This window comes from Bufo gargarizans, unplaced genomic scaffold (genome assembly GCF_014858855.1).
Source record: "Bufo gargarizans isolate SCDJY-AF-19 unplaced genomic scaffold, ASM1485885v1 fragScaff_scaffold_587_pilon, whole genome shotgun sequence".
NCBI lineage: Eukaryota > Metazoa > Chordata > Amphibia > Anura > Bufonidae > Bufo > Bufo gargarizans.
This window is the reverse complement of record NW_025334145.1, coordinates 372,262-392,748: the sequence shown is the minus strand read 5'-3', so window position 1 is coordinate 392,748 and position 20,487 is coordinate 372,262. Positions and strand designations below refer to the sequence as shown.

At 51.0% G+C, this 20,487-nt stretch overlaps 1 protein-coding gene across 3 annotated transcripts in view; it reads right to left on the bottom strand.

Annotated features, from left to right (window-relative positions):
- Positions 1–1,166: 1,166 nt before the first annotated feature.
- MST1R (macrophage stimulating 1 receptor) overlaps positions 1,167–20,487 on the bottom strand; it is a 26,137-nt gene continuing 6,816 nt past the window's right edge. For all 3 annotated transcript variants that reach the window (XM_044273341.1, XM_044273343.1, XM_044273342.1), the window contains exons 2-22: positions 18,291–19,219; positions 17,538–17,883; positions 14,352–14,540; positions 14,161–14,283; positions 13,923–14,093; positions 13,054–13,232; positions 12,835–12,973; positions 12,614–12,753; positions 12,355–12,522; positions 8,421–8,499; positions 7,828–8,049; positions 7,306–7,452; positions 6,497–6,656; positions 5,752–5,838; positions 5,422–5,613; positions 5,094–5,174; positions 4,508–4,689; positions 4,323–4,432; positions 3,987–4,152; positions 3,771–3,907; positions 1,167–1,951 (exon numbers count right to left, since the gene is read on the bottom strand). In XM_044273341.1, coding sequence (XP_044129276.1) covers positions 1,699–1,951; positions 3,771–3,907; positions 3,987–4,152; positions 4,323–4,432; positions 4,508–4,689; positions 5,094–5,174; positions 5,422–5,613; positions 5,752–5,838; positions 6,497–6,656; positions 7,306–7,452; positions 7,828–8,049; positions 8,421–8,499; positions 12,355–12,522; positions 12,614–12,753; positions 12,835–12,973; positions 13,054–13,232; positions 13,923–14,093; positions 14,161–14,283; positions 14,352–14,540; positions 17,538–17,883; positions 18,291–19,219 — 4,200 coding nt within the window. In that variant the 3' untranslated portion in view covers positions 1,167–1,698. The remainder of the gene's footprint in view (positions 1,952–3,770; positions 3,908–3,986; positions 4,153–4,322; positions 4,433–4,507; positions 4,690–5,093; positions 5,175–5,421; positions 5,614–5,751; positions 5,839–6,496; positions 6,657–7,305; positions 7,453–7,827; positions 8,050–8,420; positions 8,500–12,354; positions 12,523–12,613; positions 12,754–12,834; positions 12,974–13,053; positions 13,233–13,922; positions 14,094–14,160; positions 14,284–14,351; positions 14,541–17,537; positions 17,884–18,290; positions 19,220–20,487) is intronic.

Here is a 20,487-nt window from a genome sequence, read left to right as displayed (position 1 = left end):
TACATTGAAAGCTCAGACGACGTCTATAGGATCTCTGTAAAAGATTACCACCTGCTGGACAGTCAGTGAACTTCACCCTCTAATCAGCCATTCAAATATTGCCACCTGGTGGATGGACAGTCACACTGCAAGAAATTACAACAAACCAGCAGCAAGATTAATCAATGTATGTACACAGTGACTGCACCAGCAGAATAGTGAGTGCAGCTCTGGAGTATAATACAGGATGTAACTCAGGATCAGTACAGGATAAGTAATGTATGTACACAGTGACTGCAGCAGCAGAATAGTGAGCGCAGCTCTGGAGTATAATACAGGATGTAACTCAGGATCAGTACAGGATAAGTAATGTATGTACACAGTGACTGCACCAGCAGAATAGTGAGTGCAGCTCTGGAGGATAATACAGGATGTAACTCAGGATCAGTACAGGATAAGTAATGTATGTACACAGTGACTGCACCAGCAGAATAGTGAGTGCAGCTCTGGAGTATAATACAGGATGTAACTCAGGATCAGTACAGGGTAAGTAATGTATGTACATAGTGACTGCACCAGCAGAATAGTGAGTGCAGCTCTGGAGGATAATACAGGATGTAACTCAGGAAGAGTACAGGATAAGTAATGTATGTACACAGTGACTGCACCAGCAGAATAGTGAGCGCAGCTCTGGAGGATAATACAGGATGTAACTCAGGATCAGTACAGGATAAGTAATGTATGTACACAGTGACTGCACCAGCAGAATAGTGAGCGCAGCTCTGGAGTATAATACAGGATGTAACTCAGGATCAGTACAGTATAAGTAATGTATGTACACAGTGACTGCACCAGCAGAATAGTGAGTGCAGCTCTGGAGTATAATACAGGATGTAACTCAGGATCAGTACAGGATAAGTAATGTATGTACACAGTGACTGCACCAGCAGAATAGTGAGTGCAGCTCTGGAGTATAATACAGGATGTAACTCAGGATCAGTACAGGGTAAGGGACTCTGGATATTTGTTGCACTTATAGTAGGGGTTGAGGGGTGACTTTCTCATCCCCAGGTTTTTAGATTTTGCTGTTTTTATCTTTGGTGAGAATCTCAGTTGATATTTTGGGGTGTATGGTGAGGACATTTTGGGGGCACTGGGACGTTTGCTCTTTAATAATACACAGTGGAGATAAGAAAGTAAATTTCCTTTATTTACAGTCCTCACTTGGCGAGAAGTTTCTTTTCCCAAATCTTTGTATAAAAATATTTCTCTTGGTAGCGATATATACATGGAGGGTATGACCCTGTGCTCTTCAAGTATCGCCCCCACAATGGGCCCTGCGGTCACAGTGTAAGTAATCGCCTGCTGTACATTAGAATTATGGAGGTTCAGAAAGTAAAAAAAACAATAGAAAATATTTCTCAGGGCGAAGGTCCCTCCCCCGCAGAACATGGTACCGGTGTCCGTCCATTAGAAGCTCCTGAGGCACGAGGCGCAGCGGACTCCGCACTTTGCTGTGACACAAGATGCATCCAAACTTTACAGTGCAGTTTCTTTGTGCATCTCGTCTGAATGTCCGGACCTCCAGCTGTTTCACTGAGGCGCAGTAGTAACAGTGTGTCAGTGCAGCTGCAGGAGGACTCACTCTGCTGTAGATGAAGCCTCGCCGCTCTGCTGAGAGTCCTACGAGAAGCGTCCTCCTGACCCGTCACCTGACGCTCACATCATTCCATTTGCCTCATCCTCTTCATCCTCCTCCTCGTCAGTAATGAAGTTCTGCAGCTCATCCTCAGAGCCAGGTGGCGCCGGTGGGTAGAACTGGTCGCGTTCCAGGTTGATGTAAGTGACATTAAGATTAATGTAGTGGTCGCCCCACAGGGAGCTAGAGATCACCTCCATGTCACCAACCAGCTGGGTGAAGCTCGGCCGTTCCTCGGGATGCGGATTCCAGCACTGCAGCATCAGGGTGTAGCTGAGAAGACAAGAAACATGCATCAAACACAAGCCCCCCAATAACAGCCCGTAGTCCCACCCCACAAACAGTACAGGAACACTGGGGTACAAACATAAAGGGTTTATATAAGAGAAACATCAGTACTGCAGGGGTGGCTGTATAATCTGTATGTAGTGAGCTCCCTCTAGTGGTGGCTGTATAATCTGTAGGTAGTGAGCTCCCTCTAGTGGTGGGTGTATAATCTGTATGGAGTGAGCTCCCTCTAGTGGTGACTGTATAACCTGTATGTAGTGAGCTCCCTCTAGTGGTGACTGTATAATCTGTATGTAGTGAGCTCCCTCTAGTGGTGGCTGTATAATCTGTATGTAGTGAGCTCCCTCTAGTGGTGGCTGTATAATCTGTATGTAGTGAGCTCCCTCTAGTGGTGGCTGTATAATCTGTATGTAGTGAGCTCCCTCTAGTGGTGACTGTATAATCTGTATGTAGTGAGCTCCCTCTAGTGGTGACTGTATAACCTGTATGTAGTGAGCTCCCTCTAGTGGTGACTGTATAACCTGTATGTAGTGAGCTCCCCCTAGTGGTGGCTGTATAACCTGTATGTAGTGAGCTCCCTCTAGTGGTGGCTGTATAATCTGTATGTAGTGAGCTCCCTCTAGTGGTGGCTGTATAATCTGTATGTAGTGAGCTCCCTCTAGTGGTGGCTGTATAATCTGTATGTAGTGAGCTCCCTCTAGTGGTGGCTGTATAATCTGTATGTAGTGAGCTCCCTCTAGTGGTGGCTGTATAATCTGTATGTAGTGAGCTCCCTCTAGTGGTGGCTGTATAATCTGTATGTAGTGAGCTCCCCCTAGTAGTGGCTGTATAATCTGTATGTAGTGAGCTCCCCCTAGTAGTGGCTGTATAATCTGTATGTAGTGAGCTCCCTCTAGTGGTGGCTGTATAATCTGTATGTAGTGAGCTCCCTCTAGTGGTGGCTGTATAATCTGTATGTAGTGAGCTCCCCCTAGTGGTGGCTGTATAATCTGTATGTAGTGAGCTCCCCCTAGTGGTGGCTGTATAATCTGTATGTAGTGAGCTACCTCTAGTGGTGACTGTATATTCTGTATGTAGTGAGCTCCCTCTAGTGGTGGCTGTATAATCTGTATATAGTGAGCTCCCTCGAGTGGTGGTTGTATAATCTGTATGTAGTGAGCGCCTTCTAGTGGTGGCTGTATAATCTGTATATAATGAGCTCCCTCTAGTGGTGGCTGTATAATCTGTATATAATGAGCTCCCTCTAGTGGTGGCTGTATAATCTGTATGTAGTGAGCTCCCTCTAGTGGTGGCTGTATAATCTGTATGTAGTGAGCGCCCTCCAGTGGTGGCTGTATAATCTGTATGTAGTGAGCTCCCTCTAGTGGTGGCTGTATAATCTGTATGTAGTGAGCGCCCTCCAGTGGTGGCTGTATAATCTGTATGTAGTGAGCTCCCTCTAGTGGTGGCTGTATAATCTGTATGTAGTGAGCTCCCTCTAGTGGTGGCTGTATAATCTGTATGTAGTGAGCTCCCTCTAGTGGAGGCTGTATAATCTGTATGTAGTGAGCTCCCTCTAGTGGTGGCTGTATAATCTGTATGTAGTGAGCTTCCTCTAGTGGTGACTGTATAAGCTGTATGTAGTGAGCTCCCTCTAGTGGTGGCTGTATAATCTGTATGTAGTGAGCTCCCTCTAGTGGTGGGTGTATGATCTGTATGTAGTGAGCTCCCTCTAGTGGTGGCTGTATGATCTGTATGTAGTGAGCTCCCTCTTTTAAAGGGGCGGTGTCCAGCAGATGTGTACAGTCAGGTCAGCAGGACTCACAGGGGGTCCGGGCAGTACTCTGGTTGTGGGAGACGTCTCCCCCTGTACAGGTATCGGGTAATATCATATGGATCCACATCTGGATATGGGGGGGCTCCTCGTGTCATCAGCTCCCACAGCAGCACCCCAAAAGACCACTGGAATGAAAGAGATTACATGGAGGGTTATTTCTGATCCCGTCACATGACCCCCATCCCCTTGCCAGCCGGCCCTCACCACATCGCTCTTGGTGGTGAATTTCTGGGTCTGTAGACTCTCCAGTGCCATCCACTTCACCGGCAGACGCGCGTTTTTATGACGTCGGACGCTGTAATATTCCTTATCAAACACATCCCGAGCGAGGCCGAAATCCGCCACCTTCACCTTATACGCCTCATCGAGCCTGGAAGACATAGCGGTGGTCAGTGGCAGGCACAGCAGCTCCCGGAGCACCCCTGGGGAGTGTCTGCTCTGAGGGGGGGCGGGCGTGTGCTCTGTGACACTGAGCAGCTTGTATACATTGTAGCATTATAGTATCACTTCATATTTTTCCAGCTCCGCCCAGTTACTCACATGCAGTTTCGGGCGGCCAGGTCTCTGTGCACGAACTTCATCTGCGCCAAATACTCCATTCCCCGGGAGACCTGCAGACCGAAGCCGACCAGATCCTTCACCGTGGGGTTCTGCGGAGACAGAGGCGGTCATTATCACACTATAACCATGCCCCACCACCACCATTATAATAGTACAGCACTAACCCGGTCCTCGCTGCGGATGAAGTGTCTCAGGTCCCCGTGGGACATGTACGGGAGGACTACCAGGGGGAGCCCCTCCCGCGGCAGAAAGATTCCGATGAGGGACAGGACGTGGGGGTGATGAAAGCCCTTCATCAGGATCCCCTCCCGGAGAAACTCCTCCACCTCTTCCACATCCGTGATCCCTGCAGGAAAGCACAAAGCTCAGGAGCCGCAAGGAATCTGTCACTCCAGTCACATCCAGAGCTGCTGCCACTACTCTGTTACGTCTTATACTCCAGTCACATCCAGAGCAGCAGTCATAATGCGCCTGTTACAGCACATCTTATTCTCCAGTCACATCCAGAGCTGCTGCAACAATTCTACTGTTACGTCTTATTGTCCAGTCACATCCAGAGCTGCACTGCAGTTTTACCTCTGGTCTCTCATACCACTGACAACTACCACGTCTGTATACAGGACCCTCAGAATGGTGCATTGTGAGACCCCAGGATTTTAGGGGTGAGTCTGAAGCACCAGTCACCAGAATAGTTAGTGCAGCTTTGGTTGCTATTGGAGTACATGACGCTACCCTTCCCCTGGTCCTTACTGTTGAGGGACTTGACAGCGCAGTGCAGCTCGTGGCCGTCCTCGTCTGTGTACATTCCATGGTAAACGCTTCCAAAATGACCTGAGGTGGAAGAAAAGATAAACGGTAGTCACGCCCTGGACAATGAGGGGGCGACAGGGAGCAGGACGGGTGCGGCGCATTAATAGCATTGGACCAACCCTCGAAGAGCCCCTCTCCTCTGTGAGCCCTCTCAGCCAATCAGCAATGCCAAGAAGAGTCACATCTTACATGACCATCAACAGGAAGCCGTGTTTGGGGCGGGGCTTACTGACAGGGCGTCTCTGCGGCTCGGTTTTGGCGCTCTTACCTTTCCCTATTATCCGGTCGCGGTGTGTGATCAGGCGGCTCTCGGGGATCAGGACGTCCTTCACTTCATCCAGCAGCTCCGGCCTCAGGTTATCAAGGAGACTGGTGAGTAGGATGGGTACGGATCCGACGCTGCCCCCAGAATACAGGCCCCCGCGGAGTGACACACCACCGGAACTGCTGCTGGGGATATCTGACAACAGGAGAAAAATACCGTTATATCGCCTCTCAGGGTGTCACCCCCAGCAGGTGAGCCTCTTCTCGTGTGGCAATTTATGTACAGGAACTGCCATTTCTCTGGCATTTCATGGAAGCGCACGTGAACACTTACAGGACCCCCTGTAGTCCCCATGAGGGAAGGCGATCGGAGAGGCGACCACTTCTCGGTTATTTGCCAGCAGTTCCAGGTTTTCCGCTACTGTAAAGACGTAAGAGGCTGATTACATGACTGGTCGCTCATGGCTGCCTGCTCACTGAAGGCTGCTCGCTCATGGTCACCTGCTCACTGAAGGCTGCGCGCTCATGGTCGCCTGCTCACTCATGGCCGCCTGCTCACTGAAGGCCGCTCGCTCATGGCCGCCTGCTCACTGATGGCCGCTTGCTCACTGATGGCCGCTTGCTCACTGAAGGCTGCTCGCTCATGGCTGCCTGCTCACTGAAGGCCGCTTGCTCATGGCTGCCTGCTCACTGAAGGCTGCTTGCTTATGGCTGCCTGCTCACTGAAGGCCGCTTGCTCATGGCTGCCTGCTCACTGAAGGCTGCTCGATCATGGCTGTCTAATCACTGATGGCCGCCTGCTCGCTCATGGCCGCTTGCTCACTGAAGGCTGCTTGCTCGCTCGCTCATGGCTGCCTGCTCACTGATGGCCGCTTGCTCATGGCTGCCTGCTCACTGAAGGCCGCTTGCTCATGGCTGCCTGCTCACTGAAGGCCGCTTGCTCATGGCTGCCTGCTCACTGAAGGTCGCTTGCTCATGGCTGCCTGCTCACTGAAGGTCGCTTGCTCATGGCTGCCTGCTCACTGAAGGTCGCTTGCTCATGGCTGTCTGCTCACTGATGGCCGCTCGCTCCCACTCACCTTTCTTCTTTCCTTTTTTTCTTTCCTTTAGTAGAAGGAAAATTAAAACGGCGACGACCACTATGGAGGCGACTGTCCCCAGCGCAATTCCCAGGACCGGCTCCAGCAGAGTGACCACAACCACGTGACCCAAATCCGTGCAAAAACCGTCAACACAAACCTGGTGACCAAAGAGGGTATCAGGCAGGACACAGGTGGTCACCACGTTCACCGACAGGACACAGGAGGTCACCACGTTCACCGACAGGACACAGGAGGTCACCACGTTCACCGACAGGACACAGGAGGTCACCACGTTCACCGACAGGACACAGGAGGTCACCACGTTCACCGACAGGACACAGGAGGTCACCACGTTCACCGACAGGACACAGGAGGTCACCACGTTCACCGACAGGACACAGGAGGTCACCACGTTCACCGACAGGACACAGGAGGTCACCACGTTCACCGACAGGACACAGGAGGTCACCACGTTCACCGACAGGACACAGGAGGTCACCACGTTCACCGACAGGACACAGGAGGTCACCACGTTCACCGACAGGACACAGGTGACCACCACGTTCACCGACAGGACACAGGTGACCACCACGTTCACCGACAGGACACAGGTGACCACCACGTTCACCGACAGGACACAGGTGACCACCACGTTCACTGACAGGACACAGGAGGTCACCACGTTCACCGACCAGACACAGAGGGACACATTTGCTGACAGGTCTCAGTAGGCCACGTTCACTGACTGGACACAGGAGACACAGACTGGAGGCCACATTCACTGACAGGGGAGGGAGGGTTTGTACCTGGACGACTGCCCCCTCTGAGGGGATGACCACATCTTTTGGGATCCTGCAGGTGATCTCATTCTCCAGGACTTTGGGGTAGCACTCCCGGCCGTCCACCGTCATGGAGACATTGAGGCAGCCGTTCAGTCGAGCCAGGAAGATGTGCTGAAAGGGGAAATGCGAGAAATCAGAGCATCCAGGGGATGATAGGAGTGAGAGTGCACAATAATCATAAGGAGCTTTGATTGTGGGCCCCTAGGGGCAGGGATGATGGGAGTGATACATACACCCGGCGTCTGCTGCCTTAATCACACGAATGGCTGCGCTGGAAGGCCGTCTGTTCCGCTGCCACAGGTGTGAACGCAGCCTTACTCATCATTCAGGCTCTAAGCTCCAGACCCAGGAGGTCCTAGAACATCCAATGGAAGGTAACCCCCCCGCCATCGTCCCCCCAATACACAGGATACTCATGGTCCCCCCTCCAAAGCCTCCCCTGTCCAGAACCCCCAGAGACCCCCACGGCCTGTCACATCATCTTACGTGCGCCTCGATCTCGTTGTCCCCCTTTTTCAGTTGGAAACGGTTGTCATTTTCAAACGGGTAAATGGTGTAATTAAAGGAGGGGAAGTTCCCGGAGTAGTTATAGGAGTAGCCGTCCAGCTGCAGACCCAGCACCCCGAACCGCCGGGTGGGCGTCTTCTCATCCAAGGTGGAGGGGGTGCTGCAGAGGACGCGACTGGGGGTGAAGGCCTGGTCACACACCTGCAGACAACAAGGGGTTAAAGCCACGAGGACAGGAAATACAGTACACGTGTGGAGCGCGCTGGACACGTGAAGCTCGGCGGTTTCACACAGTGGCGTTCGTTCACTAATGCGGTCTCACGTTTAGACGATTTAAACGCCGACAGACAGAAAACGCACCGGACTGCTGAGGATAACCGCCTGACGCCTCGCCTCCTATTGGCTGGTAAATGCGCAATAACTATGGCATCTAAAAACGTTTGCGAATTATATGACGCGGCTCGGTCAGCAAATCGGAGAAAGCTGCGGGGACGCTGTCTCTTCTGTGTGTGAACCCCCAATATACAGAGAAACCCTGGGGCCCCTTAATCCACAGATTGGGGGACACTCACCTGCTTCCTGCCCTGATACCAGACCGTTATACTGGACACAGAATCCAGGTTCGAGCCCTGAATGGTCAGAGAGCTTCCCCTGGAAGAGAGAGGACAGAGACTGAGCAGGACGGCCGCCAAACTGCTTCTAGTATGAAACTATTCCAGCAGAATGCTGAGTGCAGCTCTGGAGTATAATACAGGATGTGACTCAGGATCAGTGCAGGATAAGTAATGTATGTACACAGTGACTGCACCAGCAGAATAGTGAGTGCAGCTCTGGAGTATAATACAGGATGTAACTCAGGATCAGTACAGGATAAGTAATGTATGTACACAGTGACTGCACCAGCAGAATAGTGAGTGCAGCTCTGGGGTATAATACAGGATGTAACTCAGGGTCAGTACAGGATAAGTAATGTATGTACACAGTGACTGCACCAGCAGAATAGTGAGTGCAGCTCTGGAGTATAATACAGGATGTGACTCAGGATCAGTACAGGATAAGTAATGTGTGTACACAGTGACTGCACCAGCAGAATAGTGAGTGCAGCTCTGGAGGATAATACAGGGTGTAACTGAGGATCAGTAATGTATGTACACAGTGACTGCACCAGCAGAATAGTGAGTGCAGCTCTGGAGTATAATACAGGCTGTAACTCAGGATCAGTACAGGATAAGTAATGTATGTACACAGTGACTGCACCAGCAGAATAGTGAGTGCAGCTCTGGAGTATAATACAGGATGTAACTCAGGATAAGTAATGTATGTACACAGTGACTGCACCAGCAGAATAGTGAGTGCAGCTCTGGCGTATAATACAGGCTGTAACTCAGGATCAGTACAGGATAAGTAATGTATGTACACAGTGACTGCACCAGCAGAATAGTGAGTGCAGCTCTGGAGTATAATACAGGATGTAACTCCGGATCAGTACAGGATAAGTAATGTATGTACACAGTGACTGCACCAGCAGAATAGTGAGTGCAGCTCTGGGGTATAATACAGGATGTAACTCAGGATCAGTACAGGATAAGTAATGCATGTACACAGTGACTGCAGCAGCAGAATAGTGAGTGCAGCTCTGGAGTATAATACAGGGTGTAACTCAGAATCAGTACAGGATAAGTAATGTATGTACACAGTGACTGCACCAGCAGAATAGTGAGTGCAGCTCTGGAGTATAATACAGGATGTAACTCCGGATCAGTACAGGATAAGTAATGTATGTACACAGTGACTGCACCAGCAGAATAGTGAGTGCAGCTCTGGGGTATAATACAGGATGTAACTCAGGATCAGTGCAGGATAAGTAATGTATGTACACAGTGACTGCACCAGCAGAATAGTGAGTGCAGCTCTGGAGTGTAATACAGGATGTAACTCAGGATCAGTACAGGATAAGTAATGTATGTACACAGTGGCTGCACCAGCAGAATAGTGAGTGCAGCTCTGGAGTATAATACAGGATGTAACTCGGGATCAGTACAGGATAAGTAATGTATGTACACAGTGACTGCACCAGCAGAATAGTGAGTGCAGCTCTGGAGTATAATGCAGGATGTAACTCAGGATCAGTACAGGATAAGTAATGTATGTACACAGTGACTGCACCAGCAGAATAGTGAGTGCAGCTCTGCAGTATAATACAGGATGTAACTCAGGATCAGTACAGGATAAGTAATGTATGTACACAGTGACTGCACCAGCAGAATAGTGAGTGCAGCTCTGGAGTATAATACAGGATGTAACTCAGGATAAGTAATGTATGTACACAGTGACTGCACCAGCAGAATAGTGAGTGCAGCTCTGGCGTATAATACAGGCTGTAACTCAGGATCAGTACAGGATAAGTAATGTATGTACACAGTGACTGCACCAGCAGAATAGTGAGTGCAGCTCTGGAGTATAATACAGGATGTAACTCCGGATCAGTACAGGATAAGTAATGTATGTACACAGTGACTGCACCAGCAGAATAGTGAGTGCAGCTCTGGGGTATAATACAGGATGTAACTCAGGATCAGTACAGGATAAGTAATGCATGTACACAGTGACTGCACCAGCAGAATAGTGAGTGCAGCTCTGGGGTATAATACAGGATCTAACTCAGGATCAGTACAGGATAAGTAATGTATGTACACAGTGACTGCACCAGCAGAATAGTGAGTGCAGCTCTGGCGTATAATACAGGATGTAACTCCGGATCAGTACAGGATAAGTAATGTATGTACACAGTGACTGCACCAGCAGAATAGTGAGTGCAGCTCTGGGGTATAATACAGGATGTAACTCAGGATCAGTACAGGATAAGTAATGCATGTACACAGTGACTGCAGCAGCAGAATAGTGAGTGCAGCTCTGGAGTATAATACAGGATGTAACTCCGGATCAGTACAGGATAAGTAATGTATGTACACAGTGACTGCACAGCAGAATAGTGAGTGCAGCTCTGGAGTATAATACAGGATGTAACTCAGGATCAGTACAGGATAAGTAATGTATGTGCACAGTGACTGCACCAGCAGAATAGTGAGTGCAGCTCTGGGGTATAATACAGGATGTAACTCAGGATCAGTACAGGATAAGTAATGTATGTACACAGTGACTGCACCAGCAGAATAGTGAGTGCAGCTCTGGGGTATAATACAGGATGTAACTCAGGATCAGTGCAGGATAAGTAATGTATGTACACAGTGACTGCACCAGCAGAATAGTGAGTGCAGCTCTGGAGTATAATACAGGATGTAACTCAGGGTCAGTACAGGATAAGTAATGTATGTACACAGTGACTGCCCCAGCAGAATAGTGAGTGCAGCTCTGGAGGATAATACAGGATGTAACTCAGGATCAGTACAGGATAAGTAATGTATGTACACAGTGACTGCACCAGCAGAATAGTGAGTGCAGCTCTGGAGTATAATACAGGATGTAACTCAGGATCAGTACAAGATAAGTAATGTATGTACACAGTGACTGCACCAGCAGAATAGTGAGTGCAGCTCTGGAGTATAATACAGGATGTAACTCAGGATCAGTACTGGATAAGTAATGTATGTACACAGTGACTGCACCAGCAGAATAGTGAGTGCAGCTCTGGAGTATAATACAGGATGTAACTCAGGATCAGTACAGGATAAGTAATGTATGTACACAGTGACTGCACCAGCAGAATAGCGAGTGCAGCTCTGGAGTATAATACAGGATGTAACTCAGGATCAGTACAGGATAAGTAATGTATGTACACAGTGACTGCACCAGCAGAATAGTGAGTGCAGCTCTGGAGTATAATACAGGATGTAACTCAGGATCAGTACAGGATAAGTAATGTATGTACACAGTGACTGCACCAGCAGAATAGTGAGTGCAGCTCTGGAGTATAATACAGGATGTAACTCGGGATCAGTACAGGATAAGTAATGTATGTACACAGTGACTGCACCAGCAGAATAGTGAGTGCAGCTCTGGAGTATAATACAGGATGTAACTCAGGTTCAGTACAGGATAAGTATTGTATGTACACAGTGACTGCACCAGCAGAACAGTGAGTGCAGCTCTGGAGTATAATACAGGATGTAACTCAGGATTAGTACACGATAAGTAATGTATGTACACAGTGACTGCACCAGCAGAATAGTGAGTGCAGCTCTGGAGTATAATACAGGATGTAACTCAGGATCAGTACTGGATAAGTAATGTATGTACACAGTGACTGCACCAGCAGAATAGTGAGTGCAACTCTGGAGTATAATACAGGATGTAACTCAGGATCAGTACAGGATAAGTAATGTATGTACACAGTGACTGCACCTGCAGAATAGTGAGTGCAGCTCTGGAGTATAATACAGGATGTAACTCAGGATCAGTACAGGATAAGTAATGTATGTACACAGTGACTGCACCAGCAGAACAGTGAGTGCAGCTCTGGAGTATAATACAGGATGTAACGCTCACCGGGATAGGCTGCAGTTGGGTTGGATACTACTGACGATTGGGTTTGGCTTGTAGGTGAAGGACTGAGGGTGAGGAGTCTGAGCTCCGTCCAACCATAGGATGATGTCTGTGGGTCCCAGGAAGGAGACGGGAGGGGACACACAGCACAGGTCACTTGCTGGACACGACCTGGAGGGCAGATGTAAAAGATGACAGCGGTATTATTATCTTCATTATCAATGAGATTCAGACCTTTAGAACTATGACCAGAAACGCTCACTGGCTGTACACGGTGCACTCCGCGTCTCCGATATAGACGCGCCGATTCTCCACCGCACTCAGGTTCTGGCCCTTCAGAGTGAGACGAGACCCTCCAGCCACAGGTCCAAAAGACGGAGACACGGACGTCAGCAGCGGCTCCTGGTGGGAGATATGGATTAGTGAGCAGAGGCGCGCCCGGGGGTCACCGCTATCCTCACACCATCCGAGTAATTTCCTCACCACGTAGCTGAACCCGCTGACTGTGGCACTGCCATCCACGGAATAGGCCACGTTGTTCAGATTTTCTCTAATTGTTACGGTGATGTCAGCGGGAGAGGCGGCATCCGGCGGCCCCTGTGTCTGTAACGTGCACACCAGGCTGCAGAGACAAGAAGCCTGATGAGACCCTGAGAGCCACCGAGCGTGGCCCCCACAATGAGAAGTGGCTCCCGCCCTTACCTTCTGCTGCTGCTCTTTAGTGGGTCCACAGAGCACGGCCGCTGCCCCACAAACACCTGGTGAGTCTGCGCCATGATCTGTGAATTGGGGGGCCCATAAAAGACCTTGTGAGACTGGAAATCTCTGCCGCAAATGGTGATGTTTGTCCGACCGCGCAGAGGAGCCACACGGGGATAAAACTGTAGGAGGAAGATGACTGAGATCAGAACGTGGTCATGTGATCAGTATGCAGGTCAGGATGTGGTCATGTGATCAGTATGCAGGTCAGGACGTGGTCATGTGATCAGTATTGTGGCCAGGACGTGGTCATGTGATCAGTATTGTGGCCAGGACGTGGTCATGTGATCAGTATTGTGGCCAGGACGTGGTCATGTGATCAGTATGGTGGCCAGGACGCGGTCATGTTATCAGTATGGTGGCCAGGACGCGGTCATGTGATCAGTATGGTGGCCAGGACGCGGTCATGTGATCAGTATGGGGCCAGGACGCGGTCATGTGATCAGTATGGAGGCCAGGACTTGGCCATGTGATCAGTATGGAGGCCAGGACGTGGTCATGTGATCAGTATGGTGGCCAGGACGCGGTCATGTGATCAGTATGGGGGCCAGGACGCGGTCATGTGATCAGTATGGGGGCCAGGACGCGGTCATGTGATCAGTATGGGGGCCAGGACGTGGTTATGTGATCAGTATGGAGGTCAGGACGTGGTTATGTGATCAGTATGGAGGTCAGGACGTGGTTATGTGATCAGTATGGAGGTCAGGACGTGGTTATGTGATCAGTATGGTGGCCAGGACGCGGTCATGTGATCAGTATGGGGACCAGGACGCGGTCAGCTGTAATAATGTTAGTGTCGGGGCACATCTTACGTCAGTGATTATAGGGGGGCAGGTGTCCTGGTTCCATCCTCCTTCACAATCCTCCCTTCGAGAGCAGCCATTGTTACACCATCCGCAGCCCATGAAGCGAGGGGCCCGCAGGCAGCGGCTACAGCTGAGGAGGTGGCGGCAGCCGGGGCCCCTGACGCTGACCTTGGTCACCTGCAGAGAGAGGACAATGAGACGCTGCTTGTACCTCACCCATCTCTCCAGTAACGTCTCCACCCACCTGGTCCCCAGTGATGAAAAGGAGGTCGTCCCCGATGCGGGTGACGTCACGTGACACCGGGTGACTGGCGCTCAGCGAGAAGTTGGACAGGAACAGCGGTTTACTGTTACGCTGCAGGATGACCTGTGGGGGGGGAGAGATCAGTGACCAGTGGACATTGTGACGTCACCGCCTCATTATAATAACCGCACCTGCAGCATGCGGCCGTCCGAGGTGCCGAGGTGACCGACGGTGATACTGTCATTGGTGGTGACAAACAAGGCGGTCAGGAGCGTCCCGTTCAAACGTCCATTAAACAGATCCAGGCGAGCCAACGGCGGAGTCACCAGCGTCGGAACAGCCCAGCAACTGCGGTCAGGGACCGGGGCAGAGTCACTCACCTGGACCGGAAACAACCACAAATACGTAATTCAAAACGACACCCTAAAATATCCAACAAATCATGTGTGGGAGGTAGTCACAGCCCCGCCCCCTGCTGATGACATCACTGAGATAATGACATGAGATCACACACCTTATACTACAGGAACATCTGTTACTGCTGACAACCTGCCTGTACATCCTGTCTGAGAGGTAGTCACAGCCCCGCCCCCTGCTGATGACATCACTGATATACTGACATGTGATCAGACATGAGATCACACACCTTATACTACAGGAACATCTATTACTGCTGACAACCTGCCTGTATATCCTGTCTGAGAGGTAGTCACAGCCCCGCCCCCTGCTGATGACATCACTGGTATAATGACATGAGATCACACACCTGATACTACAGGAACATCTATTACTGCTGACAACCTGCCTGTACATCCTGTCTGAGAGGTAGTCACAGCCCCGCCCCCTGCTGATGACATCACTGGTATAATGACATGAGATCACACACCTTATACTACAGGAACATCTATTACTGCTGACAACCTGCCTGTACATCCTGTCTGAGAGGTAGTCACAGCCCCGCCCCCCGCTGATGACATCACTGATATAATGACATGTGATCAGACATGAGATCCACACCTTATACTACAGGAACATCTATTACTGCTGACAACCTGCCTGTATATCCTGTCTGAGAGGTTGTCACAGCCCCGCCCCCTGCTGATGACATCACTGATATACTGACATGTGATCAGACATGAGATCACACACCTTATACTACAGGAACATCTATTACTGCTGACAACCTGCCTGTATATCCTGTCTGAGAGGTAGTCACAGCGCCGCCCCCTGCTGATGACATCACTGATATAATGACATGTGATCAGACCCCTTATACTACAGGAGCATCTTTTACTGCTGACAACCTGCCTGTACATCCTGTCTGAGAGGTAGTCACAGCCCCGCCCCCTGCTAATGACATCACTGATATACTAACATGTGATCAGACATGAGATCACACACCTTATACTACAGGAACATCTATTACTGCTGACAACCTGCCTGTATATCCTGTCTGAGAGGTAGTCACAGCCCCGCCCCCTGCTGATGACATCACTGATACAATGACATGTGATCAGACATGAGGTCCTACACCTTATACTACAGGAACATCTATTACTGCTGACAACCTGCCTGTACATCCTGTCTGAGAGGTAGTCACAGCCCCGCCCCCTGCTGATGACATCACTGATATAATGTCATGTGATCAGACATGAGATCCACACCTTATACTACAGGAACATCTATTACTGCTGACAACCTGCCTGTATATCCTGTCTGAGAGGTAGTCACAGCCCCGCCCCCTGCTGATGACATCACTGATATAATGACATCAGATCCACACACCTGATACTACAGGAACATCTATTACTGCTGACAACCTGCCTGTATATCCTGTCTGAGAGGTAGTTACAGCCCCGCCCCCTGCTGATGACATCACTGGTATAATGACATGTGATCAGACATGAGATCCACACCTTATACTACAGGAACATCTATTACTGCTGACAACCTGCCTGTATATCCTGTCTGAGAGGTAGTCACAGCCCTGCCCCCTGCTGATGACATCACTGATATAATGACATGTGATCAGACATGAGATCACACACCTTATACTACAGGAACATCTATTACTGCTGACAGCCTGCCTGTATATCCTGTCTGAGGGGTAGTCACAGCCCCGCCCCCTGCTGATGACATCACTGATATAATGACATCAGATCCACACACCTGATACTACAGGAACATCTATTACTGCTGACAACCTGCCTGTACATCCTGTCTGAGAGGTAGTCACAGCCCCGCCCCCTGCTGATGACATCACTGGTATAATGACATGAGGTCACACACCTTATACTACAGGAACATCTATTACTGCTGACAACCTGCCTGTATATCCTGTCTGAGGTAGTCACAGCCCCGCCCCCTGCTGATGACATCACTGATATAATGACATCAGATCCACACACCTGATACTACAGGAACATCTATTACTGCTGACAACCTGCCTGTATATCCTGTCTGAGAGGTAGTCACAGCCCCGCCCCCTGCTGATGACATCACTGGTATAATGACATGAGATCACACACCTTATACTACAGGAACATCTATTCCTGCTGACAACCTGCCTGTATATCCTGTCTGAGAGGTAGTTACAGCCCCGCCCCCTGCTGATGACATCACTGATATAATGACATGTGATCAGACATGAGATCCACACCTTATACTACAGGAACATCTATTACTGCTGACAACCTGCCTGTATATCCTGTCTGAGAGGTTGTCACAGCCCTGCCCCCTGCTGATGACATCACTGATATAATGACATGTGATCAGACATGAGATCACACACCTTATACTACAGGAACATCTATTACTGCTGACAGCCTGCCTGTATATCCTGTCTGAGGGGTAGTCACAGCCCCGCCCCCTGCTGATGACATCACTGATATAATGACATCAGATCCACACACCTGATACTACAGGAACATCTATTACTGCTGACAACCTGCCTGTATATCCTGTCTGAGAGGTAGTCACAGCCCCGCCCCCTGCTGATGACATCACTGGTATAATGACATGAGGTCACACACCTTATACTACAGGAACATCTATTACTGCTGACAACCTGCCTGTATATCCTGTCTGAGAGGTAGTTACAGCCCCGCCCCCTGCTGATGACATCACTGATATACTGACATGAGATCACACACCTGATACTACAGGAGCATCTATTACTGCTGACAACCTGCCTGTATATCCTGTCTGAGAGGTAGTTACAGCCCCGCCCCCTGCTGATGACATCACTGATATAATGACATGAGATCACACACCTGATACTACAGGAACATCTATTACTGCTGACAACCTGCCTGTATATCCTGTCTGAGGTTGTCACAGCCCCGCCCCCTGCTGATGACATCACTGACGAGCCTTACGTTTTGCGGGCAGTAGTGGTTGTCCTGGTAGTAGCGGAGGCCTCGGGACAGTCTCTCCGTGTACTCGATGCTGCAGCATTTCTTCATTCCCTCCTGGATGGAGCGCTCGATGAGCCGCAGCGGGAAGGCGCACACCGCTGATTTTCTGAGGGGTTTTTCGCTGTTTGTTTCGCTCTGAGCAAATGCAGCAAAGAGCACGAGGTCGTCGGGCTGCAGGTCCAGCTCCGTGGCCAGGTCCTTCCCCACCCCCACGACGTGGGCCGCCTGCAGGACATTGAAGGTTCTGGGTTCTGACCTGCGACGCCGCTTCTCCTCCACACGACAGTCCAGAACCAGCTCCCGATAGCTGCAAGACACAAAAAGCAGAATGAGCCCGGAGATCAGCGGCTCCTGCTCCTAGCAACTACCCTCCTCTGTACATACCTTCCTTACATAAAATAGCCCTAACCAGCCTGATCTAATACTTCTCACAGCTGAGGGTTTGTTACAATTCTATCCTTTCTAGACAATCCTCTGTGAGGAACCCAGACTGACACATTGTAACAATCTATCAGGCACAGGAGAGATGTCTGCAGCTGCTCTGTGACAATCCTCTGGGAAATACTGTACCAAAAGCTCAGCTGTGTGATGACAAGTTTAGAGTTTTTAGCCTCTTGATATAAACATGAATGTTTCTGTATTCTGTTATTGGTCTCTTTGGGCAGCAGGACTGTTCTGATTGGCCCAGGTCACGTCCCCGCGCGGGGCTCTTACCTCTTCAGGTCTTGCTCTTCGGCGCTGAGGCGCACAAGTCGGCTCTGATAGGTTCGGGACTCTAGGCTTTCTCGCTGCACAGTCAAGAAGTAGACGTAACCTGCGGTGCTGAAGGTGTAAACGTAGCGGATGAGGTAAGTGTCCAGGAACGGCGGGATGACCGTCAGCGAGTGGAAATCACCGGAAAACCCGTCCTGAGAAGTGAGGAGCCGCCGGATGGACAGCGAGGTGGTGCCGTAATCCTTTGTCACATTAGAATCCACAGAAGATGCCACATAGAAGTAGACGTGCCGCCTGTACTGTACCACGGTGACCATGGTGCCCCGGGGGCTGGCGATACAGTCTGGGCACAACGACGGGGCGTTCCCCTGCTCCCGGAACAGACAGGAAGATTTCACGATCGCAGAGTCATTGAACTCATGTACAAAGCAAAGTCCGTGGAAAGAGGAGCTGCAGCTGTACAGGAAGCTCTCCTCCGGATCCACCACCAGCACCTCGCTGTCCGTGTTCTGCCCCTGCTTCGGGAGGGCACTACCCATCATGCACCCGGAGCAGAGCGCGCACCCCGAGTTCTGGGTGGGGCCGGTGATGAGATCCTGCAGGTGGTGGAGGTCGGAGCTTCTCACCACGTGCAGGCGGTTGGTAGTCGTAAGGAACAGTAAGGAGCCTTCGTCTTCCCTGGCGGCCACGTTTTGGATGGTGCCTGGAGCGGTGAAGCGAGGCAGCTCATATTGGACGTCACGATCCAGAGACTGGAAGGGTATGTCTGGACACTGCCACGTAGAGGCCAAGGAGGCCCAGAGGATGATGACGAGGATCGCACCGAAAGGCCCCATCAGGGAGGTTTGGAGAAGACAATCCACAGTAGGGTCCACGCTCACCCCAGAGGAGGACAAAGGGTCCAGCACAGAGAGGCCATTGTATGCAACCTGTGGAGAGAGGCAGAACTAGTCAGTACCGTCAGCCGCCATGTACAGGAGGTGCACACCAAGTGATGGAGGGAGGAAACAGTCAGCAAGGAGCAGAAGAGAAGCTGCAGCAAGAAGACCACAGAGGAATTACTGCTGTTACATTGATCACACCTTGTCTCATACTCCAGTCACATCATGTCTGCAGCTTTTGATGTGACTGGAGTATAGAACACAGTGTAAGAGCTAATGACCCTTGCTTTATAATTGTCTATGTCACCTTAAAAGTGTAAGGGGCTGGGGGCCGCTGCAGGAGAAGCACCATCAGCACAGGCTACGTGGCCCCCATGCTGAGGTGATGTGAGCGGAGCTGAGAGAAGGAGGCCGTCTGGGGCCAGCAGGGAGAGCGCGGTCCATGAGGTGCCACCGGGTGTGAGGCGGCAGGCCTGAGAGCGCCACTGGTGGATGGTAGGGAGCCTCAGGGAAGGGTGCCGTGGAGCCACCGTGAGACTGTGGGTGGCCATAGCTGGGGCCAGGAGTCCCAGAGCCCATGAGGGGCTGCACCGTAAGGAAACTGCAGTGTGGGAAACATTGCTGGGTGAGGGCTATGCAAAAGGCAACGGATAGTGGGGTAAGCGGCTCCTGAGGGTGAGACGGCAAGAGGAACCAAGTGCCAGGATTAGACATAGCATATCCACCTCTGGGACCCGTCCCCATGGCCACGGTGACTGTGGCAGCATCGCTGCCTCGCCATTCATTGTGGCCGAGAAGCTCCCTCGCTGCCTCTCCATTCGCTGTGGCCACCCCCTTTCTATCCACTGGGGTCACCCCCTCTCCATTTGGTGCAGCTGAGCAGCCCTCTCTCCCTTCCCTGCGGCCTACCTCATCTCTATTTGCTGCTGCTGCCGCCCCCTCCCTCCCTATTTGCTGCTGCGGCCACCCCCTCCTTCCCTCTCCATTTGCTGCTGCGGCCACCCCCTCCTTCCCTCTCCATTTGCTGCTGCAGCCGCCCCCCCTCAATTTGCTGCTGCAGCCGCCCCTCCCTCCCCCTCAATTTGCTGCTGCAGCCGCCCCTCCCCCTCCATTTGCTGCTGCAGCTGCCCCCTCCCTCCCCCTCCATTTGCTGCTGCGGCCGCCCCTTCCTCCCTCTCCATTTGCTGCTGCCGCCGCCCCTTCCTCCCTCTCCATTTGCTGCTGCGGCCGCCCCCTCCCTCGATTTGCTGCTGCGGCCCCCCTCCCTCTCTCTCCATTTGCTGCTGCGGCCGCCCCTTCCTCCCTCTCCATTTGCT